We start from the raw sequence: 26,823 nt of genomic DNA, 5'->3' as shown, positions 1-26,823 counted from the left end.
AGAATCACAATTACCTTAAGAAACCGGAAAGGGTAGGTACCAGTCAGCAACAGGAGACATCACTGATTGGACGACGGTCTTTCGTCTTTGGAACCGGAAGTTCCTCTGCCTGTAGCGCATTTTTCAAACATGAACATTACCAGTGACCCAAACGTAGCTCTCGCTATTCGAGAATATTTTGTGTAAAGAGTCTTGGTGTGATACCAATGAGATTACGAACAGACCCCGGGACTGAGAATGGGACTATGGCAGCAATACAATGTACGATCCGTCACGCGCACACGGACTATTATGCTGGATTGTCAAGCCACAGTTACGGATCATCTACTGGGAATCAGCACATCGAGTCATGGTGGTCTTATTTCAGAAGAGGAAGGTGGGTACATTTGTGTCTGGTAGATGTAGGCTACAGTAAAAGCTGATCAGATCATTTTTATACATGCATTTAAGAGAATATAGTAGCGTCCTGCTGTACGTGTTGAGAAGTTGGATTAGATTAGACGTTAAGAGCCGTCACTTTATTACAGGAACTGAAAATGGTCACTGTCAGCTGTTGTGACGCAAAGAGCATGCCTGCCTAGATTTAACCACGCCAATACAATATGAAAAAAAAAAAAACACGCCGCAACTCAGACCAAACTCTCTCTCCACTCCTCACAACCAACACACAGAGCAGAGTGAAAAGAATACAGCATTTTAACAATAACATTACTGCTGGGTCGCTACAATATTTATGGAAAACTAATATGCCATTACTTTTTTTGACATCCGTTGTGGCATGTTTTAAATTAGACAAATGTAACAGGGGATATATATTTTTTCAAACACTATAAAATGACCAAGATCAAAGCTAAATTGATACTTAAATATTACTAATTAGATACCCAGGTCTCAGTTTTGGATGGACTTGTTTGGAGACCTAAGAGACTCTGGAAACTTCAATGGAAGCCACGAACACCAATGCTTGCTGAGATTCTGCTTCAGCAGGGTTCTACAGACAGACCTGGATGAATGCAAAGACCCCTGGAACAAACACAGGATCCGGCCAAGCAGACTTGCATCGTGTCCAGGGGGGATTCCAAACGAACTCTATCTCTTGCCTCACAGGTATTTGAGTTCTTAAAAAAATGAATTAAGCTTTTGCATTAAACTAAATGCAAATTGTTATCTTATTGCTTAAGTTGGTTAATATATATTCATAATTTTACACATAAGTATGATAGAGAAGTTTATAACCTGTCACTGCTTGCGTTGATTGATATAGTTCCATATTGTCCTTCACTGTTCTATTTTCATTTTGCAGATATGGTTCAGGAGACTGTGGATTTGCTGTTGAGGAGAGGGAATTGGATGAGTTTCCTGAGGAGAGGCTACCGGTTGGATTGTGTGGTGATCCAAACATTGAGGAATATTTAAAACAGGCCCTACAACAAAACACACTGCAGCAGCCACAAGACTGGGAATCAGCCACAGAACTGTATTTGGCCGTGAAGGACATAGCTGAGTTTTTAGACACCCAACTAACTGAACTTCAGTTTTGAATGTGCAATAAGGCACTCCACGCGTCATCCACTCACGAGTTGCTCTACAGCTGATGGACAGCCATAATGAAAAACAGAAGGGTCAGAGTTACTCTGACGAAGACACACACTGTGTTGACACTTTACTGCCTTTCCTTTTTTGCACCTAATAGAACCTTTGTACTCAATGGAGTGCTCCAGCCCTTCTGTTTTTCCTTCAGTTTTTAATGTACGTAGTGGTTCTTTTCCCTCTTGCTAAATTGAATATAATATTGTTCATAATATACAGCACCTGGTATGGATTGAAATATTAACATTTAACCACAAGGAAACATTTTAAATTTTCTTTAATAAAACCATTTATAAATAGTGTCCAGCATTTGTTACTTTTCCAACATACACAATATTCAGAATAAAACAAGTGTTTAACAAGATGGAAGTTGCTTGTCACATGAATGTGTTAAGTAGTGTGCCAAGGGCAGCTGAACTTGACAGGGTAACATAGTGACTGTAACATGACCTTGGTGATTTAAGAACATCCAAATCCTGGAGCATTTTGAATTCCAAAGTCCATGTTGGCTTTAAAGATGCTGTATGAGTCACAGATGGGAAGCTTCAGAGTATTTGTACAGGTGTTTGCAACTGGAAAAGGCGAATCACTGAAAAACTGGATGCATGGTGGTGGTGTCATTCCTGCCGGTGGAACTGCTGTCAGCCCTGTGGCAAACATCATCAAATCTTCCAGACACACTGCTGTTACCTTCTCTGAAAGAAGAAAGTAAACACTGTAGTACATTACAGAAAATGTATTTCCTTACCACTCCTTTCATAAAACTATAAACAAAAAGGCATCCATCAGAATCAAGGAGATAATCTGCCCAAAAGCCAAGTGTTAGGACCTCCTTAGGCCGCCTGTTGCTGTGGAGTTTGTTTAACACTAGAACTGCCATCAAACCTTCACTACTAGAAAGGTCTTGAGCAGTCATGCTCAAGACAGCGGTGTGCATTTTCAAATGAGCCTCGATTTTCCGAGTTCGCTTCGTGGAACAGCCCTCTGGTCTGCTATGGTCTGGAAACAGCGAATGCTAGGCTAATACAACCATAAAAACAAACCTTTTATCATGCTTATTAACTTACTCGATGGGAGTGAAGTGTCTCGGATGCTAGATGCATCATAAAGCCTTTTGCCACAGCCACTGCAAAAGTTCGGTGACTCCTCCACCAACTTTTTCCCACAGTCTGAACAAAACATTCCGCCGTTCAAACGAAATGCGCTACAGGCAGAGGAACGTCCGGTTCCAAAGACGATAGACTGTCGTCCAATTAGTGATGTCTCCTGTTGCTGACTGGTACCTACCCTTTCCGGTTTCTTAATGTAATTGTGATTCTCATTTTGTTTTTGTGATTCTTCTTTTGTTTTTGTGAATCTTCTTTTGTTTTTGTGATTCTTCTTTTGTTTTGGTGATTCTCAATTTGTTTTTGTGATTCTCAATTTGTTTGTGTGGTTTGCACTTCAGGGCCACCGTAGGGGCGTGACGACAGAAACAACAAATTCTGATTGGTCTGTGACAACTTCCTGGGTGTCAAATGTGTAAAAGGAATTTCTCTTGTAGTCTGGGGACTTCCATTTTTCCATCGGGAACTGAGGGGAATTTTCCCATCAGTCTCTGAGTCTTTTCTCTTTATCTATTTTTCTCCTGGATCAGGTGATGTTTCTGAAGCTTGGTTCAGGCTTTTCTGTCTTCTCTCTATCTTTTCCACCTGTCTTTCATTTTGGTTTTCTCTGTAACATTGGTACCTTTTTTGCATACAATATTCACATGTAACTGCAATAATAACTTACTGGATACGTTAGAAACTGTTCATTCTTTTAACCTCTATTGTGCCATGCCTCTTTCTGCCAGGTAACATCAGGTTGGAATGGTTTTTAATACAGTGCTTTTCTGTGTAGAGAGAGTTTTTGTATACTATTTTCCACAGTTTTACAATATTCATTTTAAGTTGGGTGACTGTTTATTTTGGTTAAAATGAACATTGAGTTCTTATGTGACAAGTACTGCGAAATACTGCCATCCTCTCAGATCCAAGACCAGTTCCCGGCTCACACAATCATCAGACGCACACTTGTTTTCCAGCGTGCACTGTCGAATATCTGACATTTCAGCTCAAACTTGTGGAATCTCTGTCGTGGGTGTGCGTGAAAAGAATTCACTTTATAAATATGTTGTACAAGTTTATAACTGTGAGGCTAATTCACATGTGCTTTCTGAATCTGTAGGAGTGAAAGTTTCCAGCCAGCTGGAGAGGAGCGTGTTTAAACACCGACCCACTGAGCTGAATGCTAAATATGAGGTGCTGAGAAAAGAACCACATTTCGGGCTTTTGGCTGAGCAGCGCCATCTACTGGACGTAAACGCATCACTCACCTGTTACTCCATGGAAACTTTAGCAGACCCACCCAGATGGTTGTGTAATGCTGGGGATTATTTATCCCATTTTCACTGTGATGAATAATAGATAAGCTTCCTCTGGTGCCTCAGATGACTCTGCAACTTCATGCAGACTAAATTCAATACAACCAACATAATTTGTGGTTGTTCTATAGTTTATATGACAACAAAGATTGTATTTTTATCCCAAACTGGTATAATTCCACCTAAATAATGAAAGGAAATTTCTGATGGTTCATTTATTTATGAATCAATTCTTGCAATTTTAAATGTGTGCTTTATTATCTGCTGTAAGCTATTCTGTGACTCCTGTGGTCCTCCACAGGTTCAATCCCCTTACCCCCACTTATTTAAAAAAAAAAAAAAATTAAAAGTATTTAATTAACATTAATTGCATTATTTTGGACTTGGAAAAGCCAATTCTGCTTTTGGAGGTTGTGCCTGTTAAAGGAAAACCGCTTGTGGGCTGGAAACACAACCTCGAAACACTCAGCTTTCACTGACATCGCATTCAGTGAAGACTGACGGACTAACTAAGACAGACTAACATTTAAAGGGTCCAATCCAACTTTACTTATAAAGCACTTCAAAGTGCTGTACAGTGTATAAGTTAGGACAATAAATAAAAAGAACTAGCATCACATAAAACAAAATAAAATACTTAATAAATAAAATTAATGCAAATTGTTAAAACATAAAGCAGTATAAAATCACTAAAACAAAAGTAAGAATAAGATAGAATATCTGTATTGCAAAGAGTTGCGATAAATGACATTTATGCTGCGTCCGAAATCGCATACTATATACTATTGTGACGAGCCGTCTCCGCGAGGTCAGGAAAGGAGAAATCGGCTCAATCATGAGGGTTTCGTAATAACGCTTTTTATTGCACGGAAGCCAGTAGGTGGCGCCAACAGCCAATACCTACTCCTCCGGCTTCCACACAACAGGGAGGCATCTCTTCTTCTCCTCCAGCCCTACACCAATACGTCCCAGTGTAAAGTTTCTCCCCTTGCACTCGCTACATCCCGAACCCCAACAGAACACATTTACCCGTAACATGGTTAATATTTGCAGTACCCGGGGGCGCCCGTGCCGTCGGCGCGTATCTCACCTGCATAAATTTTATTGTTATTTCTGCTTTGTTTGTTATGGCACAAACGTACCTCAGGATTCACAGATGAATTGATCAAGTTGGTTTTGTTAGTCCGTTGTCCAACTTCAGAAAGGGATGCCTCTGGTTTCTGGTTCTTCAGACAGTTTCCCCTTTTGCTACATGTTCCTCCATGTTCCACACAGAGCATTCAACACAGAACAAACCTAACATTGATTTGTCCGATGAATCTAAAACAAAATCCCAGATTCAAGGTCCTGATCCACAGTTATTACTGGCAAAATGTGATCTATCATACTAAATATCTAGTTGAGAGTCTGACGAGCCAAAAGTCAATGAGAGCTGATTGTGCTCATCCATTTCTTGACCCATAGTCTTTTTTAAAAAAAACTCCTGCTCTGTTATAGTGTTGCATCATTTCATGACAGAACGTTGCTTAGAAGACTTAAATGAGAGATTGCACCGTATGCCCATCCAGTGTAGCAGGGCTTCTGCTTGATGGGACGTGCAGATTAGGGTGGGTGGAGGTTGAAAATCTTGAGCGTGTAATTATGATGACATAGCTTGAAGGATTTCTTTTTTTCTTAATGGGTGTGACCCACTCAGCAGGTACCTCAAGCCTGTCACACAAGCTTCGCTAAGCAATGCACAATGTGTCATCCTGAATCATCCTGACGTTGGCCTATGGTGAGTCCTAACATGCTGAACTGCTAAGGAAGAACCCACTGAATTTTTAAACGGATCCATGAATTTTGTCACTCTTTCAGGCTTCACTTGCACCACACCTGTGACGATATCCTGCAGTATCTGTGGTTTACTTGGACAGCAACACAGTTTGGGCAAGATATTAACGCGGGTTTGTGCAAGAAACGTTTTTTACTTTCCCCTTTTATGGCGCACTGATACTGTGACGCTGGAGCGCGTGGGAGGTGATTGGAGTAGAAGGGACACGCCCCCGTAGAAGGGACACGCCCCCATTGCAGTTGCATTAATCTCGGACTCCCTCCTTGTTGTGGACGGACCGCGCGAAATTCGCCAATAATCGTGTTTCATGCTCGTATTTGGTATTTGGTTTAATAATTGATTGCTATTTGTAATAATTGTTGTTCAGCTAAAATTTGCTCGCTGACGTCATCCTATTTCATGACGCGTTTCGACGGTTTCGTTTCTGCCGCTTAAGTTTCGTTTCTCTCCAGCAGGAACGTCGAAGCTGAACCTCCAGCGCGTCCACTTCCACCGCCACCATGGCCGAAGACGCGCTGTCTCTGCTCAGTCTGGAGGACGAGCTGACCTGCAGCATCTGCCTGAGCCCCTTCGAGGGTCCCGTCACCCTGCCGTGCGGCCACAACTTCTGCCGCGCCTGCCTGGAGGAGACGTGGAAGGAGAGCTTCATCCTCTTCTGCCCGCAGTGCCGGCACCACTTCCCCAACAGGCCCGAGCTGAAGAAGAACACGGTGCTGAGCGCGGTGGTGGACACGTTAAGGGCCAAGACCCAGGGCGGCGGGCGCGACCCCGAGGCCGAGCCCGGGCCTCCTGCCGGGGTCCGCTGCGACACCTGCATGGCCGCCGCGGCGTCCAAGACCTGCCTCACCTGCATGGCCTCCTTCTGCGAGGAGCACGTCCGGCCGCACCAGGAGAACCCCACCTTCCGCGCGCACCAGCTGTGCGCGCCGCTGGCGGACCTGCAGGAGCGCATCTGCACGGACCACTGCAAGACCATGGAGTTCTTCTGCGAGGAGCATGCGCAGAGCATCTGCAGCACCTGTCTGCAGCAGGTGCACCGCGGGTGCAAGTACACCACCCCCGAGGAGAGGCGCGCCCAGAAAGAGGTCTCTACCACGAACCACAGATGACACTGTGTTGTCCTTTATAACAATTTACTTATTAGGCTCAATGCTAACCAGAATGTGCATATGTGGTTTGATACATGTCTGCGAAAGATGCGAAAGTGTAGTGGGTGGGGTCTGAACCCGGGTCTTGTGGTTCACAGGCCACTAGGCTACTTACCACCCCACTACCAAAAAGAAATTCAGATCTACGCTACAAGTATATAGTGTATATTTTATATGCAGAACATAAAAGGTGTTCTAAGATGTCATGACAGAATATTTATCATTTGTAAATATATTTCTAAAGTGAAGTGATTGTCATTGTGATACACAATGTGATACACAGCACATGCTGCACACAGTGAAATGTGTCCTCTGCATTTAACCCATCACCCTTGGTGAGCAGTGTGTGGGGACGGTGCTTTGCTCAGTGGCACATTGGCGGATCAGGAATCGAACCGGCAACCTTCTGATTACGGGGCTGCTTCCTTAACCGCTAGGCCACCACTGTCCCAAAAGCGATTGGTAGTAGCCTAGTGGGTAAGACATTCGCCTATAAACCTGAATACTCAGGTTCAAACACAACTTACAACCATTCTACATTTGAAGTGCAAAAGAAAGGTCTTCCAGGACTTAAAGTGGATAACTCTTCATCGGTATCATCCATAAAACACAATTGAGCTGTTAAGTTCAATAAAATACTGTTGTTGCTTTGTTATTTGTAGGCTGACATGCTGGGTAAACGGAATTTCCTTAATGGAAAGATTGAGAAGAACCACCAAGTCATCTTTCAGATGAAAGAGCAGCAGACTCAGCTGAAGGTAGCTATTTGTAGGGTTACACTGTTATATGGACAGTTGTTAAGTTCTTCTTTTTTTCATTGGCCACCAGGTACTAACACAATTGCCTTGTCACATGACCACATCGGAATACATCCACATATTGGAGCCGCTTAACAACAGTTATTGATCATGGTCGTTTGTTAGAAGAAGCAGTGCTTTATGTTTTAGGCTATATATTTGTAACCAATGGATGCAACAATAAAGTGTGTTGTAAGCATAGTGTATATTACAGCGGTTCTGGTGACAGACTGTGGTGTGAACCTTTAACTGATGATTCGGGGCTGGAATGTATAAGCTGATCTTTGAATGGTAGCTAGTCTCATTGTTACAAGTTATGAGATACATTCGCCAACATCAATTTGTCACAATGCATGAGCCAATGCTATGTTGCCCAACCTGATCGCAACACAAGTGGTTGAACATTATGGGTTCAGAATTACATTACCAGTGGCGTTTATAATGGGAAATAAAATCGGATGGCCTGTTTAAAAATAATTTTCTGACACCTGACCGATCATAAGCGAATAGCAACCTCAAATATGTGGCCAGCAATGGATCAATGTAATCAATGTATGGTCAATATCGTGTTAAGCAAGGTAATAATATTTGACAACGGAATCATGATCCAGTGCTGTAGAACCCTTTTTCATTCGTATCCTCTGTCACGTTAGGATGCGGCAGCCCTTCGGAAGAGGACGTTGAGTGCAGAATATCAGATCATCAGAGCTCTACTTGAGCGGGACGAACAGGAAGCCTTGAAGGCCGTGGACAAAGACCAAGAGAGCGGCGATAACAAGCTCCAAACACTGATCAAGAAATTTGGGGAGAACATATCTGTGATGGATGAAACCAGAGACCAGATCAACAGCCATTTGTCTCAGATCCAGTCCCAGGGCTTCTTGCAGGTGAGTCATCATACTTTTACTTGGAAGACATGGGCTTGGTATCTTGGCACCAACTTGGCATTTTCTGCCATCTTAAATCCTATGCGATGTACAGTACAGGCAAAAGGTTTGGACACACCTTCTCATTCAATGTGTTTTCTTTATTTTCATGACCATTTACATTGGTAGATTCTCACTGAAGGCATCAAAACTATGAATGAACACATGTGGAAAATGTGTCCAAACTTTTGGCCTGTAGTGTATTAACCTTCTTAACAAATTACTGAACGTAACAGCAAAAGTTAGTCATAATTTCAAAAGAAGATCTTTTTCTTGATTTCTTGAGCAAGCTGCATGTACATAAGAAGTTAATTGTTCCTCCACGTCTGCATATGTCTTAGGCAACCGTGGAGCTCCCAGCCAATGCCAAGTTTGATCCCTACTCTCCACGGATGAACGTAGACTCTAAAGTCGTGCAGGCATATCAGCAATCAGCTGTTGCTCTGAAAGAGATGGTGAGCAGGCTTCTCAACGAAAGACCCGAGAACCGAGCCTCACTTCTTAAACTGGGTAAGTGACTGTGTATGTAAACGGATCGGCCGGTACATTAGGACCACTGACGGGTGGAGGGAAGAAAAACGGGCAAGGATTCTGACAAAGACCAAATTGTGATGGCTATCTTCAGAGCTGCAACTTTTGTAGGACATTTTGCCCTTCTGCAATCGTCAGGACGTACCAAAAGTGTTGGAAATCCAGTGAAACAATACAGTTCAAACACACAGTGCATAACAGTAGCTACAGGGTCAGTCCCCCAGGAGACACTCAGGGTTAAGTGTCCTGCTAGTCCTAGTAAGTGGGGTTTGAACCTAGGACTTTGTGGTTTTGTGGTTCATAGGCGAGTGTCTGACACACTAGGACAGTACAACTCACCTGTGTTGCTCCAGACTGGTCAGGGTATCAATGCTGACCTTTTTCCACCTTCAATGGCACTTGAAGGGGTGTAGTTAGTCAGCAACAATCTTTTGATAGTCGATACTATGTGAGAAAAATACCGTGAGCGAGAGGGCACTCACGGATAACGGCAACTTTTTTTTCTTCTTTCATTTACCACAATAAGTGGCATAGCAGGTGACGGCAGTATAAGCAAATGCCAGGAGCGCCACCCACCCAGGCGGTGCCACCCAAGGTTTTTTTAAACCTAGTTTGTATTAATGTGTCTCAATATGAACAGTACAAGACCACTTGAATTTGCCTGCATAGCAATACATATTAAGAAGTAGTAGTAAAAATAATAATGAGACGTAAATTTTCTGTGAAGTCACAGTGGCGAACCCCCCCTTCACCCTCCACTACGGCAAGCTAACAGGGCCAGTGAAGTGTAGGCTACTGCCGTTTGAAAAATTTGGGGGTAAATCTGAGCATGCATGTTGTTTTAAGACAGTAGAATATCTGAAATATGTTTTTTGCTTAAACAACAATAAAAAGGTACACAGTTGGTCTCCCACCATGTGCGTCTTTCATCAGCACAAAATATTACCGATTAACGATAAAATTTACCACCACCTACCCGAACTATCAACTCGACTTCTGAGATCAGTGTTCTTCACTTCACCTGTCACTGGCTTAAATGTTGGGATTGATTACTACTGATCTCAAATATTTGAAAAGTGGCGACTGTTGTTTCAATGTCTTTCAGAAATAAGGATAAGAAATAATCCCTCAATCATTCACTGTTCACTTTAGAAACTTTAGAGATCAGGTGGTGGAGTAAGTCCACAGAGAAAGATCCTTTTTGAAGAGAGACATGGAGAAAAAAAACATTTATTGCATTTCTTCAGGTGTCACCAGTCCCATTCCACCACTCATGGCTACCAATCCTCCTCCACCAAATCCAAGGTCTCCTAGTCCCGGGCATGCCCTTAAAGAGAGATACAGGCAACCTCGTAAGTTCTGAAATATTATGAAATATTTATTTACACTATGTTATGCATTATGTTTATGATCCTGTAGATCATCACTCTTTTAACTTCTTTTGTCTACAGACCAGAAGAAAGACAAAGAGCCCAAGGGTGACAGTAAGAGATCTTTTTTCAGTACACCTGCATCCTATTAAGGTCTTTAGATATACAGATTGGTTTTGTTGTTCATTTTTGGATACCGTATAGTCCATATGTGTATATAACCAGTGACGTTGCTGGTGCAGTGGTGGCCTAGCGGTTAAGGAAGCGGCCCCGTAATCACAAGGTCGGCGATTCGAATCCCGATCCACCAAGGTGCCACTGAGCAAAGCACCGTCTCCACACACTGTGGTCACCTGTCATGGCTGCCCGCTGCTAACCAAGGGTGATGGTTAATAGCAGAGGACACATTTCGTTGTGTCACTGTGTGCTGTGCTGTGTATCACAATCAGTTTACTTTCACTTTTACTGATGTTGTTTAAATCTTTTATCTTGAAGAAGGTCCAAAAAATGCAACTCCTGTCCACCTTCTTGCATGCTTCTCTGGAATGAAAAAAAACAGCATGTCTCCATTATAGAAGTTCTAGAAGTTAAAACCCCAGATTTTTCCCTGATGCACTCATCCCTCAGACAAAATGTTTGGGCATCATGGTAGGGCAAGAGCATTTTTTTCTCCACATGATGATGGGCGGAGCTAAACTTAGATGATATACCTAGAAATGGATGTACAGAAAATGTTTCTTTCAACATTTTGTAACATAACAAGCATAGTCACATTACCGAGGGTTTGTAAAGACCATTATCTGTCTCTAATGATCATTGTTAATAGGTCTCAGAAACCAGCAACAGGATTTGTCATGTGGAAAGACTCTTCGGGTTTCATAAACCTTTTCTTCTTGCTCCACAGACACACAGAAGGACAGAGGACGAAAAGGGGAAAGTAAGAGACCTTAATAACCAACTGAACACACTATATCATGGGGTTTTATTTGAAAAAGGATTGTGAAGAGAGAGAGAGAAAGATATTAATATATTGACAATCCTTTGTATTTATTCAGCGTGGCACATCAAGACAAAGATGGAGTTAGTTTCATTTAAGAATGTCACTGATGTTTACCATAAATAAATCCAGCTCTAGAAGAATTAAATTAACTAAATTACATACAGTCCTTTGCTGTTATTACAGCCAATAGGTACAAGCAGTGCTGTCATTTTGATGCGGGTTTATTACTAATATCCTTTGGAGGAAAGCAAATGGCATCATTTCAAAACAATTTTAGACTAAAAAAAAGAACATCGTTTTGTAACGCCCTCTCTTTCTGGGAAATGAAACATCTGAATTTGTTGAACTACTGTAAATAAAAAAAACTAATGACAATACTCTATATTTAGTTAATTATGTTTGGAATCTCAAGTGGTGGACAGTAACGAAGTAAATTTAATTCACAATTTTTTTAATTCACTGTTTTTTTCATGTATCTGTACTACTAATACTAATACTAAAGTATTTCCCTTTAAAGACTTTTTACTTTAACTCCTCTACATTTCAAAGTTAAATATCTTATGTTTTACTCCACAACATTATGTGAAATCTGTCGCAAATTTTCACTTATGAGTTATTATGTAGGAACATAACTTTCTTATGTTATAACTTCCCTGGGTGACTTAATAATGCATTTTTATTTTTTCAACAAAACCGGGATTTATTTTCCAGAAAGAGCCAATTTTTAACATGGCTGTGTGCAACACTGACGTTATATTAGAAGGCAAATGCACTTTTGTACTTTTACTCAACTTATTCTTTAAAGGAGGGACTTTTACTTGTGTATCTCGACTTTTAATTCAAGTACACGGCTTTGTCCACCACTGGGTATCTCAGATGATTGTAACATAAAGAATAAAGTGTGAAAATATTTGCTGAGGACAGGCTTGGTCATGTTGTCTGAGCCGTTCACCGTACAGTTAAGAACTCTCCTAATCTTCCCCTGTTTAAGAAAAAAAGCAGCTGCAACCCTCAAGAGGAACATCTCCATTTCCCAACAGGACTATGGACCTCAGCGCCACCGCCGCCGCTGCTGCTGCTGAAATTGGTGCGTTTCTGCGTCTTATGTCCAGTTCTGCTTGCACGTTGACCTGAGGGATTAGATAAGGCATAGCAATCACATGAGCATGATGCACTTTTTATGGTGTTTGTGGTCCGATGTCCGATCTGTGTGACTGCAGAGATGTTGACATATGATGACATATGATGAAATGTAATAATGTAATGTAATGTTCTGTCACTTTACTCTTTATATTGTTGCAGGAATTCTGAAAGGTAATCCTGTTTTTCTTTCCTCACAGATGCATGGGCAGCAAGTATGATGAAGCCAGTTGGCAATGTTAAGCTTCCTATGGATGTTTCAAATGCAGTTAAAAGAAGTGACCTTCTGAAGTGTAAGCTCTCACTAACAAATGACTTATTGATCATAATTATTGATCATTTTTGATCAATGTAGATCTGAAGATCTTCCATGATGAAGAGTTCTGATACCTCTGATCCAGCTAGTCCATATTTCCTCCACAGACTATGCTGAGCTGACACTGGACGTCAGGACTGCACATAACCGCATCATCCTCTCTGAGAACTTCACCAAGGCCACAGTGTCTGACGAGCTGGCACCGTACCCGGATTCAAAGTCTCGGTTTTCTGTCTGCTCTCAGGTGCTCTGCAACGAGTCCTTCTCCCGCGGCCGCCATTATTGGGAGGTCAAGATGAGCAACAACAAGTTCTGTGGCCTGGGCGTGGCCTACGCCAGCATCGACCGTAAGGGTCCCAGCAGCCGGCTGGGCCGCAACGCGCAGTCCTGGTGCGTGGAGTGGTTCAACGTCAAGCTGTCGGCCTGGCACTTCAACGCGGAGACGGTGCTGATCAATCCCAACCCGAGCCGTGTGGGCGTGCTGCTGGACTGCGATGGTGGTTCTATCACATTCTACATGGTGGCTGACCGCGCCTACCCCTTCCACAGCTTTGTGTTCCCCTTCACTGAAGCAGTCTACCCAGGCTTCTGGATCTTCTCTGCTGGCAGCGCCATCTCACTCTGCAAGCGGACCAACTAGTCAAGTGATTGACTGGTTGGTCAAACACTTTATCATGTTGTAAAGTCATGATAAATGTAGAAAAATCAAGAATATATAATCAGCTATCAAAATAAAATGAGGAATAGTTGTGAAGCATGCAAAATTATCTACTGAAGGAATACGCAACCCAAACAAAGGTATTTTTAGAGTGATGAACGGATTGCTTCAGATTAGCCCAGATCCTACGTCTAATTAGGCAAGCATGGTGCTATCAAATCATGCCATGTGATAAATAAAAAAAAATCTGAGCCTAACCAATCATTGTTTCAAGGATCAAGAGTGAACTAAGAAGCTATCAGGTTACCAAAAATTGTCCAACACGACATGTTGCTGTTCTTCCATAATATCACCTTGCAAGGCCCATTTGTCGCAATTGGTTGGACATCTCAAGCGTATATGTATGGAGTCTGATCCTGAGCAGTGGTGGCTTAGTGGTTAAGGCAGCGACCCCATAAATAGAAGCTTGCCAGTTTGAATCCCAAGGTGCTGTCCCCACACACTGCACCGCCTTTCATGGCTGCCCACTCCCCACTAAGGGTGATGGGTTAAAAGTAGAGGACACATTTTGTTGTGTGAACCATGTGCTGTGCTGCAGTGTTTCACAATCATTTTCTTCTTCTTTCGCGACCATTTGGCATCATCCCTGGAAGAATTGAATGGTTTTGGCCATGAGCACCCATGTCACATGATGTGGAAATGCCATTGACACCTTCGTTGTCACATAACTATGACAGAAGGCGGTCTGGCATCTCATACTCAACTCTGGAATTGATGAGTTCACCATCTGGGTACTTGTGGTGAATGCACTTCTATGCTCGAAGGTTTAGCAGGTTTAAGTATAGAGGATTGTGATTATTGATTATTGATATTGTGTATTTTGTGATTGTTACTATCACATGAATCATGAAACAAAAACCAGAAATACAACCAAGATACAAACAAGAAGGGACTGCTTGCTAGATATCTAGGTCTCATTTTGGACTGTTCAAATGTGATCTCTCCTCTAGACATTATGGGAATACACCCACTACCAGCATGCAGATTATTAGTGCTCCGATTCAAGCGTATTGATGGGGAAACAAGTGAATGTGACATTTGCGACACGCCCCTATAGTACCAGGAACATCCAGTCCACCTAAGTTGTCTACTTAGCTGATGTTAGCATTGGCACTGGTTCAAAACGTGAAGGGTTTGGTGAAAAAGGTTCCTCCATGGATCGATAGTATTACCTCTTTATGCTGTCTTGGGTATAATTTTCATGCAGTGGGGTGAAACGCCACCAATCAAATATAGTCCATGGAGATCACTGACCTTCACATTCAATCCAAATACTCAGCATAAGCAAACAAATACATGCAGACTCATGAGAAGAGTTGCATTGTTTGTCTTTTTTGTTGGCTACTTGTTTGTTGAAGGTCAGTGTCTGGGGTTAGACGATTCTGTGTAACTTTTCCAGCCTCTTTGGTCTTTGATCTAAAATGGCAAATAAGGACCTTTAGAACTTGACCAGGGTCTCGTCCTAACTCCTTAGGACCACAGGGACAGTCATGCACTTGTCCATTACAGTCTTTGCCAGTGCTGTGGGCAGCATTGCTTGCATCAACAGCGTGTGGCGCTATGTAGAGAACTGCAGGCACTTCTTCCCACAAAATTATTAACCTTTTTGGCTGGGGCTTAATTTACTCTGTGGGGTGAAGGAACTTGCTCCTGTTTAGACTTTGTGGGATTGACTTTCATCTGATTGGGACTGATGCTCCCAAGTGCTGGTCTGAAGCGTCCTTTCTGGATTTGTAAGAGAGATAGTCCTGCACATCTGCACTGTTGCAATTGTTGTTGAACTTCAGCTAATGGGTTCTTCACTCTTATTGAATCAGAATCATATTGGCAAAATCTTTTAATTGCATTTGTCTAATGTGCTTGTCTTGTATTTTGATCTTTTAATTGAATCTGTTTATAACTGTGTGAGTGAAAATGGACTGCAGGCATTAATCTTTATTTTAATGGATTCCGTGCAACAAAAAATATATATATCTATTGGGGAAAATGACACATACACACATGTATGAAAATATTTATTAGGGGCTTTGAAAATGTTCATCATTAATTACATTCAGCTCAAACTTAGCAAATATGGCATCTAAGCAAGTTCATATATATGTTTTTTTTATTTTATTTAAGTGTTTTATATATATATATATATATATATATATCCGTTTCCTGTTAACTGCATTCAACACACACACACCTTATATATCAATTGATTGATTATAAAGATACCATTATTTCCTCTTCTTTCTGACTGTCCTGCTTTCTTCTGTGATAAGCATTCCACTGGCAAATAAAAAAGGTGGAAAATGCTTTTTTGTGTGTTTTGATCCACCCTGCAGCAGATTAACAGCCTCCTGGATTCTATTTCACAGACAACGCAGAACAGTGGAATGCTTCCAAAGAACACAGTAAACACAACACCAGATAAGCTTTTCACATATAAACTAATCTCTCTCATCTTCTGTGGCTACCTGCCTCCAAGCTTGCAGAGGAAATCCGGAGATATTCAGTGGAAATAAGAAAAAACACAACAAGTGGCCACGTTAAGCACAATAACATCACAATAACATGAATAAACAGCGAATATTATAGAGCAACTCTAGTCAGGAATCAAAATGTATAAACAAGGTATTCATACCTTATTTATACATAATGCAAGAGTTTGCAATAATGCAAGAGTTTGGCTGCACTCCTTTGCTACACAAATACATAAAAAATGTAACAACTTTCCATGTGTCCAAAATATAACCTTTTCTTTCCATAACAGATTTGCCAAAACGCCAATAGCTTCTTCAGAAATTTTGGTATAAAATGTATACAGTAGATTTGAAATAACTTACAACCACTGCCACCTAGTGCTTAATGAGAGAAGTATATACACACACAAACACAAAATTATATAATTCTTTTAAGTGGTCCTAGAACAACAAGAAAAAAAGGACAACCTAACATTCACATACAGCTATTCCAACTCTTGGCTGTGTTTACAGCTCTGGCAAGAAATCATCATGATTACATGCCGAATGGCATAAAAAGCTCAGTGCAACACCCTTGTACGTCAACAATGTAAACATCAAACCTCAGACATTCGTACAACTCTCGGAAAGATTCATATTTGCCCAGACGTGCGCTCATCAGCAGAGCTTATTTGCACTGTAGGACTTACAGTGTAAAGCATTATGGTGAACAATTTAATGATAAGTTCCAGCCGACTCGCTGCCAACTGGGTAATATTACATTTCGTAAAACATTCAGTGTTTTTTTTTCTCTTCCTTGGTCCAGTAAACTGTGTATTATAGACTGTAATAAATAGCCTTACTCACATAATAAACACTTTCATGCCTACTCAGCCTGGTTATAAAACCTGCGGGCACATTCGCAATGGCATATTAGCACATAGCAATAGCATTTTGGGCCGATACCAGTGAATATGAGCTGTCCTTTAAAATCAAACATTTAACCAGTCTAAGAGGTAAATATAATATGATGGCAATGTTCAGCTGATACATGGTTGCATTCCTGGGAGATGAAAGGCCAATGATAGTCAATGGTGCAAATATCAGCCGATACCGAAGTATAGCCGACAAATTGACTCATCCCTAATGCACAATAACCGGCATCCACTGTAAACAACATACAACTCACAGCGTACAGCACAGCATAAGTAAGATTATAACTTATTTGTGACGTGTCCAGATACAGTGGCGAATATTAGACGTGCCTGTAACTCATTCAAAAGAAGGGATTAGGCCAGTAAAGGGTTTATCAGTATTGATAATTGACAAATAATACAAAACATGGCTAAAGCAAGCGGTAACGTAATCAAAATGTGATAGTGATTTTCAACTTTACTATGTTGGATATACAATAATGACTAGTTGGCATGGCTTCTTCTCCTTTTACCAAGGACCTGGAGCGTCACAGAACAGCTAAATGCAGAGGCTAATGCAAAAATGTATTTATGTTAAATAATGTGTTTATTAAATGTTTTTAATATAATTAAAATATATATCCATTCTTAAATAGATTTTCTATCTAGCACTAAAGCACTGAAAAAACGATTTTTTTCAGTGACACATGTGGTCCACCATAACAAATCCTTCAGAAATTCTAAAGACACACAAGAACAACCCTATCCTGGATCCGGAACCATGATCCAGACCATAATAATCAATAACGAAGCAATCCAACCCTCTTCAATACACAAGCACACCATTACGAACTCGAGACTGATTTCTAGAATTCTAGGTATGCCAGTAGCAAGCTTCCCTTTCCTTCAAAAAGCAACTCCGAGTCAATGTTTGGTACATATTCTGTGCATTCTGTTAAGGTGAACAACAAATGGACTTCCACAAAACAAAACGTCCACACATACATTCAATGCATCCAAGCCATCTTTGAATGAACTTAAGATTCAGTAGTCAAATACAAGGGGTATACAAGTAGTAAAGAATATGAGGATTTCTTAACATGTCCAAAACAGTGGCTTTTGTGTCAATGCAGCTGAAAATGTGAAATTTATCTGAGCCAGGGTGGGCTTCGCAGCAAGTCTCTTGTTCATGGGTTAAACCTAGTCTTAGACTAAAAGCAAATTCTCCATTCAACAATGTTTTTAGTTTAGGACTCAATGGATGGGAAACTGACCCAGTCAGGTTCTGTGGTTTTTAGAACATCTCCGTATGCTGAAAGCCATCTTCCATCAAACTGCACACTCAGAAATGTGTGAGACCTTGGTCAGGGCATGGAAACCAGATTATTCGATGATCGTATAAACACAATTTGAGCAGGTAAAGTGAAATTAGATGCCACAGGTCAGGGTCAACAACTTCTTTTGGGAGAAGAGTGAAATCATCTTGACATTATTGCAGGAAGGAAAGCAAAATTTGAACATCGACACTTCTGGTCTGAAAGAATTCTGAACGCTGCTCTTACAGCTTTTAGTATAAAAGTACTCGGGGCAAGAAAATGTGAATTTTGATGCAGTTGCGCTACTGACATGAGATAAGTCCAGACAAGGACAGCAAAATGAGACAAACTCTCTTGCCACTGGAATGAATGCACGGGCAGCGTAACTGGATTTTGATGCTCTCCAGGGTAGACCATCTAGGAGTGTGAAGCAAATTTTCATACTCTTCTCATGTCAACCAACTCCAGAATTTTGATACCCTCACAGCTGCATAAAAAAGAGCATTCTGATACTTGCCACTAGGGACATGAAATATCTCTCCCACTTCTACGAACACATCAAAGGTGGGATAATCGAATGTTAGAACTGGATTTTTGGAACAGGGTAAGCTAACTTCTGGTCTGAACACGATCATGGCCGCTTATGCAGTGAACTCACTCTCGTCACTTCTGGTGCGAACATATCGGGCCAGGGTGAGGGAATTTTGTAAAGTCCTTGTGGTATGGACAGGGGTTTTGGCAGGTTAGTGACCTGAACACACATGGAGCATAGTAAAGAAATTACACTCTTCTGAGTTGGACCTACTCTGGAATTTGCAACCTTGCCTCTTGCTGTTCTCTCCTTGGTTCTCTTCCACTTTGGCTTACACAAAAACATGAACAAGGAAGTGATGTAAACATAAAGAGGCATAAGCATTAGGCTCCTCTGCACTGCTTGGCAGGGGTAGGGGTGAGGGGGACTTTATGAAACCTGCTCCGCAGCAGGTTCTGATTTATTGCCATTTGAAGGCTGCACGGGGACGGCATCTTCAGCCTCAGAGGCACTGGAGTCATCATCGTCGTCATCTGTCTGCTCTGCGCTGTGGTACAGCATGAGCGCTTGAGTCTTGTGGGTGATTGTGATGGTGCAGGGTCCCTGGGCCCACGGTTCGCCGTCCACCTGCATGGGCATCCGTGAGCTCTTCAGCACCAGCTGTGTGTGGAGGTCAGACGACATGAACACTTGGAGAAATGAAGCGTAAGTCAACACTGACAAGCTTACTGAATATGGAGAATCTCACCCGAACAGTATGTGCCTGGCCCAGTCGCACTGGATTGGCCAGTTTCACCTGGATCTGGGCACAGTGAAAGGAGCCAAAGACGCCCACGACCTCCAGCAGACCATCGTCCAGCCTGGAGACAAGCACAGATAAAATACACCATTCAAACGTCAAATTAAACTTTCAAGAACAAAACACAGAATTTATGCAACAGTTGTTTCATTATATCAATAAATTATTTACAGTAATATTTTATTTATTTATTTATTTTTCACATTTCCAGCATTTATCAAACGCCCTTATCCAGAGTTACTTTTAATCAGTAGTTACAGGGACAGTCCCCCTGGAGACACTCAGGGTTAAGTGTCTTGCTCAGGGACAAGTTGGGTTTGAACCTGGGACTTCTGATTCATAGGCGAGTGTCTTACTCACTAGGCTTCTACCACCCCTATGGCTTCAATTATAAGGGGAACTGATTCAAACTGCAAGAAGAAAAAAAAAAAAAAAAGACCCTTTGACGGAGCTGACCTTTTCAACTTTTCAGCATTAATCAGCTTCACCCCCATCTAATTTGGGCGGTAGTTGTGGGTAGTGGGTAACAATTGTCTATCACAGTCACAGGTTGAAATCCCACTTACTAGCATTGTGTCCCTGAGCAAGACACTTATCCCTGAGTGTCTCCAGGGGGACACTGTCCCTCCCTTACTACTGGTTGTAAGGTTCTCTGGATAAATATAAACGTAATGCAGGACTGAGTCGCACAAGCTCTACTCACTGCGTCGGGGGGCAGGGCTCATCCCCCATCCCCTCCCACAAGCGGCAGCCCCCACCCCAGTAGCCAATGTTGCACACGATGATGCCCTCCAGGCTGGGCAGTGCCACCTTCTCACCATCAAGCTCCAGCTGGATGGGTGAGAGTTCAAAGGTCAGCACCTCTACTCACTGAAACGTTTATGGCACATTTACAAGACTATAAAACACAAATTTAGCAAATATAAATGTTGTTCCTGTAGAGAGAAGCTGTTATAGAGCACAGCTATTAAAATGAAAATGACCTCAATCCTCTTATCCAGATCTTTGCATTCCTGCACTAAACAGTCTTTGGTGCCATAAAGGAAGTACACCGCCTGGAAAAAAGGAGAACATGTTGTAGTTCAATAGGACAAAAAACAGCATTTTCTAGTCCAGGCTTCACCAAGGTTCCACCACACCAGATTCAACAAAACATAAGTGGTAGTATCAGTATCAGGTATGTTACATGAAGGGAGAGAAAATGGACAAGCTAAGAACACAATTTGGTTACTATGGCACCTGTCAAAGCAGAAGTATCATTTTCTCCTGGAAGATGATCTGATGAGGACAACTGACTGGATGACTGGGACAGTCTTCCTGTTTATCAGCTGCTGTATATCGATTTCAGCTCAATACTGTCATCCCTCAGAAGCTTGTAATGAAGTTGGACCTGCTGGGAATAAGCTCTCCACTCTGCAGCTGGATCTTGGACTTGGACCTAACAGGAGGAAATAAGACCTCCAAGGTCCTCAGACTGAGCACAGGTTCCCCACAGGGATGCTGCTCAGCCCACTGCTGTTCAGTCTTCTGACACACGACTGTGCTGCACAGTACAGTTCAAACCACACCATCAAGTTCGCAGATGACACAACAGTAGTGAGGGCTCATCACCAACAACGATGAGTCTGCTTACTGAGAGGAGATAAAACTGGTGGATTGGTGCCAGAGCAACAACCTGAGTCTCAATGTCACCAAGACCAAAGAGATGGTTGTCAACTTCAGGAAGAAAGAGACTGTCCTCACCCCACTGCACATCGATGGATCTGCTGTTGAGATCATCAACAGCGTGAAGTTCCTGGGTGTGCACATGACATACGACCTCTCCTGGAGCCTACCAGGAACACCACCTCCACCACCAAGAAATCCCAGCAACATCTGTACTTCCCCAGGAAGCTGAAGAAGGCCAACCTCCCTCCTCCCGTCCTCACATTGTTCTACCAGGGGACCATTGAGAGTGTTCTCTGCTGCTACATCACTGCCTGGTACGATAACTGCACTGTCGCTGAGCAGAAGGCCCGGCAGCGGATAGTGAAGACAGCAGAGCGCATCTTCTGGGTTCCACTTAAACCATCTCCCAGCTCTACAAGAAACATCTTATTCGTTGAGCATGGAGCTCACAACCCCTCACATGCCATGTTCTCCCTCCTACTGTCTGGCAGACGGTGTAGAACTGTAACTGCCAGACGATGCACTGCCATCACCAGAACACTGTTAAACAATACACCTGTTAACCTCTTATGCACCTGTTAACATACTGACCATTCTGCACATGTTTGTCTTGTCTTGTGTCCTGTGTCTTGTGTCCTCATTTTGAAATAACTGTTACAATTGATATATATTGTTCGGATTTGAACCTTATTGATGATGCGACTGGAAAAGAAGGAGGGCGTTTTCTCCCGGTGGGTGTGGAAGTTGAGGGCCATCAAAGCATCTGGACCAACTGAGAAATAATTATTCATGGATAAAACCTGCAGAAACAGAGCAAAATTTTTATATGTCCCTCATATATATTTTCATCAGAATATTCAAAATTTGCAAAATGGCAGAAATCCCACCTTTGGTTTCCGAAGGAAATGGCCTTTCGAGGCGACATGAACTTTCCATCTAACACCAAAGCAAACCAGTAATTTGCTGGAGAACTTTCTGACAAACATATAAAGCCAATAATTGTTTCTCATGCTCGGGCTGCAGACTGACCCCCTCACCTGTCCATCTTTACAACTTCAGCTTCCATAATGTTCCTCAGCACCTGCTCCACTGGGATTTCACCAGCATAGCCGGCCCCCCAACCAAGGGAGTTGGAGAGGTCATTCCCCGTCCCCAGTGGCAGTATGGTCACCCTTGGTATGAACTGGTCCTGGCCCTAAACATAAAGTCCATGAAGTCGATGCCAGTGATCAGAAAAAAAAAAAGACCCTTTGACGGAGCTGACCTTTTCAACTTTTCAGCATTAATCAGCTTCACCCCCATCTAATTTGGGCGGTAGTTGTGGGTAGTGGGTAACAATTGTCTATCACAGTCACAGGTTGAAATCCCACTTACTAGCATTGTGTCCCTGAGCAAGACACTTATCCCTGAGTGTCTCCAGGGGGACACTGTCCCTCCCTCACTACTGGTTGTAAGGTTCTCTGGATAAATATAAACGTAATGCAGGACTGAGTCGCACAAGCTCTACTCACTGCGTCGGGGGGCAGGGCTCATCCCCCATCCCCTCCCACAATGTTAATGTATAATGTTCCTCAGCACCTGCTCCACTGGGATTTCACCAGCATAGCCGGCCCCCCAACAGAATGTCCCTTTTAATAATGTGAAAAGCTTCTCCACATATTAATGATGACACCTGATATGACAAATATCTAAAAATGTCTTTCATTGTGACAACAAAGATGATATGACACTTGTACAGCTTTTATATCAGTGTAAATTTGATGTCCCATCAAAATAAACTAAAAATACAGACATCGATGTCTAAACTGATGACAACAAAATGAATTTTGCATTTATAATTTTATCTGTTGTTATATAATGAGGTCTGAAGGTGATTTGTAATGGCTAGCAATGGATAGCAAGAAATAAAATTACATTGTGTTGCCCTACAAGCAAATTGTGTTTAATGAATATATTTCAGTAACGAATTTGGGGAACAAGTTAGCACATTACTGTATTTTTCTTTTTAACATGCTTGGTTTAACACAGTGTTTATGTCTAAATAATAAAGGTGTTAAAATGCTTTACATCATTTCCACAGTAAGTTTATTTATTTATTTATTTATTTTTTATGAACAGTCTGTCTGATCATATTAATTTCTCTGAGGCTCAAGTGTCCCCCTCACCTTGAGCCTCATGTTGTCGATGGCATCAAGCACCCAGCCCACCGTGCCATCTCCTCCACACACCAGCACCCGGACACTGCCTGGGGGCAGCAGGGTGCACAGCTGCAGGGCTTTGGAAGGGGGCAGCTGGGTCAAGTCAAACACCTTTAAACACGAGAAGTGACAAGTTAATCACATTCCTTTTGTTGTCACCACACAGGTTCTTCTAAAACACAGACAACACCCAAACCTGTACGGGATTGAGGAGGGTGCGGAACTCTCCGAGCAGAGCTTCTCCCATGTTGTTACCACTGCGCGTGTTGGCCAGGACCAGCACCGGTGTCCAGCCGCTGCCACAAGCTGCCGACAGCTACCAAAAAAACACCATAAAATTGTCTGATGAAGACTATTATAAACGGTTTGTTACAAGTTTTGGAGCGTCCATGGAAAATACCCTGACCAAAAGTTCTTTTATGCTGCTGCTAGTTTTGTCTCTTGTGCTACGAAATGATCCATTATCACAATATTGGCCTTGTTTCACCTAAGAGTGGTTATGCATTTGTAATTTTAGCAGCATGTAACACTCTTCCCTTTGAAATCAGGTCAACATCAACCCAAATATTTAAATACAGACTTACAGACACTTGTTATCCATTCTTTCGTATTGCAATAATATATCTATATATTTTTGGTAAATCACATCACAGTACATTAGTATTATACTGAGCTGTCTTCTATTCATGCTTTATAAATACATTTGATTTGAATTATATAAATAGATTTTCACAAACGTGGTGAATCTCAAATTTAAACTAGCTTTAGGAACTGAAGGCGGTTTTTGACTCATGTTAGCATCATGCTAATTTCACAATTTTCTACAGGACTTAAATCTGTCTAAATAAACCAGGAATGACTGAAAACACACCAAGAGCTTCACTGTCACACTGGCTAATAAAGGAGCAACGTAATTATCTTGATCGTTTCCAGGTCAGTATAATAGGCTGTATGAGCCATTAAAATTACTGCTGGGATTCGAAATTTAGCGTCCTTAATCACCAGCACAACCAATCATCTGCCACGCAACGACTGACGAGCCTGTAGCCCCGCCCCCTCACCTTGGTGTAGTCATCAGGGAGTCGGCGCCGCAGCTTGTTGACCTGGTGGAGGTAATGTGGGGGGATGATGACACTGCGGAACTCCCCCAGGTCGCAGCACTCGCCGTCCGCTACGCCACCTTTACACTCGTCGTGAACGGTCGCCTGACACCACACACACCTGTACGTGAAACACAACGAACCAAACGGAATTCGTTAGCAACCAACGAGCCAATAGACACCTCTTAGCTGCCTGGCGGGGGGCACCCAACTTACAAGTGATTGCCGTAACACCGACAATTATCACAAAATAATAACATCAAAGCATTTTATATATATTTTTATATGCCATGATATTTCTTTTCAAACTGATGGGCTGTAGCACTAATTCCATTTAAAATTTCTGGTCAACGAAGACACGGTTATCCAACCGTAGTGAAAAAGCCATGTCAGTTTGTTAAGTAAAGATGCAAACACGTTACCACTCATGGTTCTAGAGTGCGACCAATTCGGTGTCAACTCTGAAAGCCCATGTCAGAGAGGCGGTGAAGGGCGGGGCCCGCCTCTGATCGGCCTGTACGTTTGAAAGTGCACGTGCTGCCGTCAGACAGAGGGGTGAGTAGCCTGGACCAATCAGACAGACGCAGAGCTTTAATCATGCCTTAAAAAAGTTAGACCCGAGCCCGACAAGTAGAGTTTTTTTTTTAAAAGCCCAAACCCGACGTTATTGTGGCGGTGGATGTTCCGCGCGCTACGAGTCTTTTTTAACGTCGTTGTTCATGGTCAGTTTTTTTTCTCAGTGCAACCGAAATGTTAGAAGTAGCCTCCGCTTCACCGCCTCAGCTTCCATTTTCATGCTTATAAAAACACACATCACACGACCAATCATTTTCCATGCGAGCCCGAGCCCAGTGAAACGACAGAACGATAAAACACATTACATGCAGTGATAAATGTCCTGGCCCAGCGTCCCGTCTCCCTCTCGATAATCACGTTCAAGCCTGTAAAACACTTGCACTTTTAATTCGATTTTCTTTTTACATCATTTGTTTTCTTTTCATCTCAGTGAAGCACTTTAAGCACCAACACATTTTCAGTAAGGTACCGTTCTTATAGTTATTATTGCCTATATGGACAGCAATTTAAAAAGAAAAATAAAGCGAACCTGCAAACCTGCGAGGTTAAATGCGTTCGCCTACAGCCCTGACGGCTGAAGATAATGATGTGACTGAGTACAGAACAAGTCACCTGTTGCCAACCGGTGACCGTCGCCCATCAAGAGTCACGTAAAGACACTCATTAAGGCGTGTGAGAGGAACCTGAACCAGAGGTGGCCAGCATGGACCAGTTTTACTAGCCGGTTAACCCAGTTTCCTGGATTAAGACTATCCGTGGACTTCTACGACTGGCCTTACTCCATGAATGTGACCCATGACAACTTTTGGTTGGGATGAACAAAGAATCAGAAGATAAATATTCTGCATGTCATTACATACGGGTTCCTGCGCCTGATTCAGTGGTAAATGAATGAGGTCAGTCCGTGCCATATCAGTCTACAAACCCTAATTGTAATTGTGTATTGTGTTTACTCTGCCTACCTGTAGTCGCACAGCCTGGGCTGGGTGCCGCACTGCTGCTTGCACACGCGGCAGCAGCTGCACAGGGGCACGTTGCCGCGGACCCAGCGGTGCGCCGGCGTCCCGTCCGCCCGGGCCGGGGCCATGATCTCCTTGCAGGGCATGGTGCGGTCGGCGCGGCGCAGGCACAGCTCGTCGGCGCACAGGCCGCAGCAGTCGCAGCAGGCGCCCTGCAGGATGTGCTGCGAGCACAGGCAGCAGTAGGTGGGCTTGCTGAACAGGTCCGTGCAGCGCCAGCCGTGCTTGCACTTGCGGATGAAGTCCTTCATGTAGACCCGGCGCCTGGAGCGGCGGACGCTGCACCAGAGGGTGAGGACGACGGGCACCAGCACGGCCAGCGAGGTCCAGAGCAGCAGGGGCCAGTCCTGGCCGCCTCTCCCCGGCTGCCTCTCGGCGTCCATGGCGGTCGGCGGCGAAACCCGTCACGCTGGCGTCAGGGGCATCGGGGGCCGTCAGACTGGGGAGTCGCGCGGAAGCGGAAGCGGTGACGTCACCGTG

The 26,823-nt window shown here is 42.9% G+C and overlaps 2 protein-coding genes and 1 long non-coding RNA gene across 5 annotated transcripts; 1 reads left to right on the top strand and 2 right to left on the bottom strand.

The window, feature by feature from the left end:
* Positions 1–1,850: 1,850 nt before the first annotated feature.
* LOC114785507 (uncharacterized) lies at positions 1,851–6,878 on the bottom strand. Its single transcript, XR_003749068.1, has 3 exons — positions 6,676–6,878; positions 5,137–6,523; positions 1,851–2,285 (listed from the first exon to the last, which is right to left on the bottom strand). It is a non-coding gene; the product is annotated as an uncharacterized LOC114785507 (long non-coding RNA).
* trim25 (tripartite motif containing 25) lies at positions 6,054–16,074 on the top strand. 3 transcript variants are annotated; one of them, XM_028971776.1, is made up of 11 exons: positions 6,054–6,148; positions 6,281–6,913; positions 7,639–7,734; positions 8,427–8,660; positions 9,041–9,209; positions 10,478–10,582; positions 10,682–10,714; positions 11,505–11,537; positions 12,592–12,687; positions 12,941–13,033; positions 13,164–16,074. In XM_028971776.1, exons 2-11 carry the CDS (start codon positions 6,329–6,331, stop codon positions 13,694–13,696), a joined length of 1,977 nt encoding a protein of 658 aa, XP_028827609.1. In that variant the 5' UTR covers positions 6,054–6,148; positions 6,281–6,328; the 3' UTR covers positions 13,697–16,074. The 3 variants fall into 3 exon arrangements, with proteins under 3 accessions (XP_028827609.1, XP_028827611.1, XP_028827610.1); XM_028971778.1 differs by having other exon boundaries at positions 6,078–6,148; positions 6,284–6,913; XM_028971777.1 differs by having other exon boundaries at positions 6,087–6,913.
* On the bottom strand, positions 15,777–26,823 carry dgke (diacylglycerol kinase, epsilon). The gene is made up of 11 exons (XM_028971780.1): positions 26,287–26,823; positions 24,710–24,869; positions 23,845–23,964; positions 23,616–23,759; positions 22,488–22,645; positions 22,338–22,386; positions 22,137–22,250; positions 20,766–20,837; positions 20,486–20,613; positions 19,732–19,843; positions 15,777–19,643 (listed from the first exon to the last, which is right to left on the bottom strand). The coding sequence occupies exons 1-11, from the start codon at positions 26,724–26,726 to the stop codon at positions 19,413–19,415; spliced, it is 1,728 nt and encodes a 575-aa protein (XP_028827613.1). The 5' UTR covers positions 26,727–26,823; the 3' UTR covers positions 15,777–19,412.

The sequence above is a fragment of the Denticeps clupeoides genome, chromosome 3 (assembly GCF_900700375.1).
Source record: "Denticeps clupeoides chromosome 3, fDenClu1.1, whole genome shotgun sequence".
Taxonomy (NCBI): Eukaryota; Metazoa; Chordata; class Actinopteri; order Clupeiformes; family Denticipitidae; genus Denticeps; species Denticeps clupeoides.
The sequence above is the reverse complement of the archived record's forward strand: the minus strand, read 5'-3'. Positions and strand labels throughout refer to the sequence as shown.

Bases quoted from the DNA above. Each gene is read 5' to 3' on its own strand.
- dgke (XM_028971780.1), bottom strand. From the start codon at position 26,726: ATGGACGCCGAGAGGCAGCCGGGGAGAGGCGGCCAGGACTGGCCCCTG. The intron at 24,870-26,286 runs GTAGGCAGAGTA...TTTCACGTACAG, and splicing joins CCCAGGCTGTGCGACTACAG to GTGTGTGTGGTGTCAGGCGA. The intron at 20,838-22,136 runs GTTCAAATCCGA...CCTTTTTTCCAG, and splicing joins CCAGTCGCATCATCAATAAG to GCGGTGTACTTCCTTTATGG.
- trim25 (XM_028971776.1), top strand. From the start codon at position 6,329: ATGGCCGAAGACGCGCTGTCTCTGCTCAGTCTGGAGGACGAGCTGACC. The intron at 6,914-7,638 runs GTCTCTACCACG...TGTTATTTGTAG, and splicing joins AGAGGCGCGCCCAGAAAGAG to GCTGACATGCTGGGTAAACG. The intron at 10,715-11,504 runs GTAAGAGATCTT...CTTGCTCCACAG, and splicing joins CAAAGAGCCCAAGGGTGACA to ACACACAGAAGGACAGAGGA.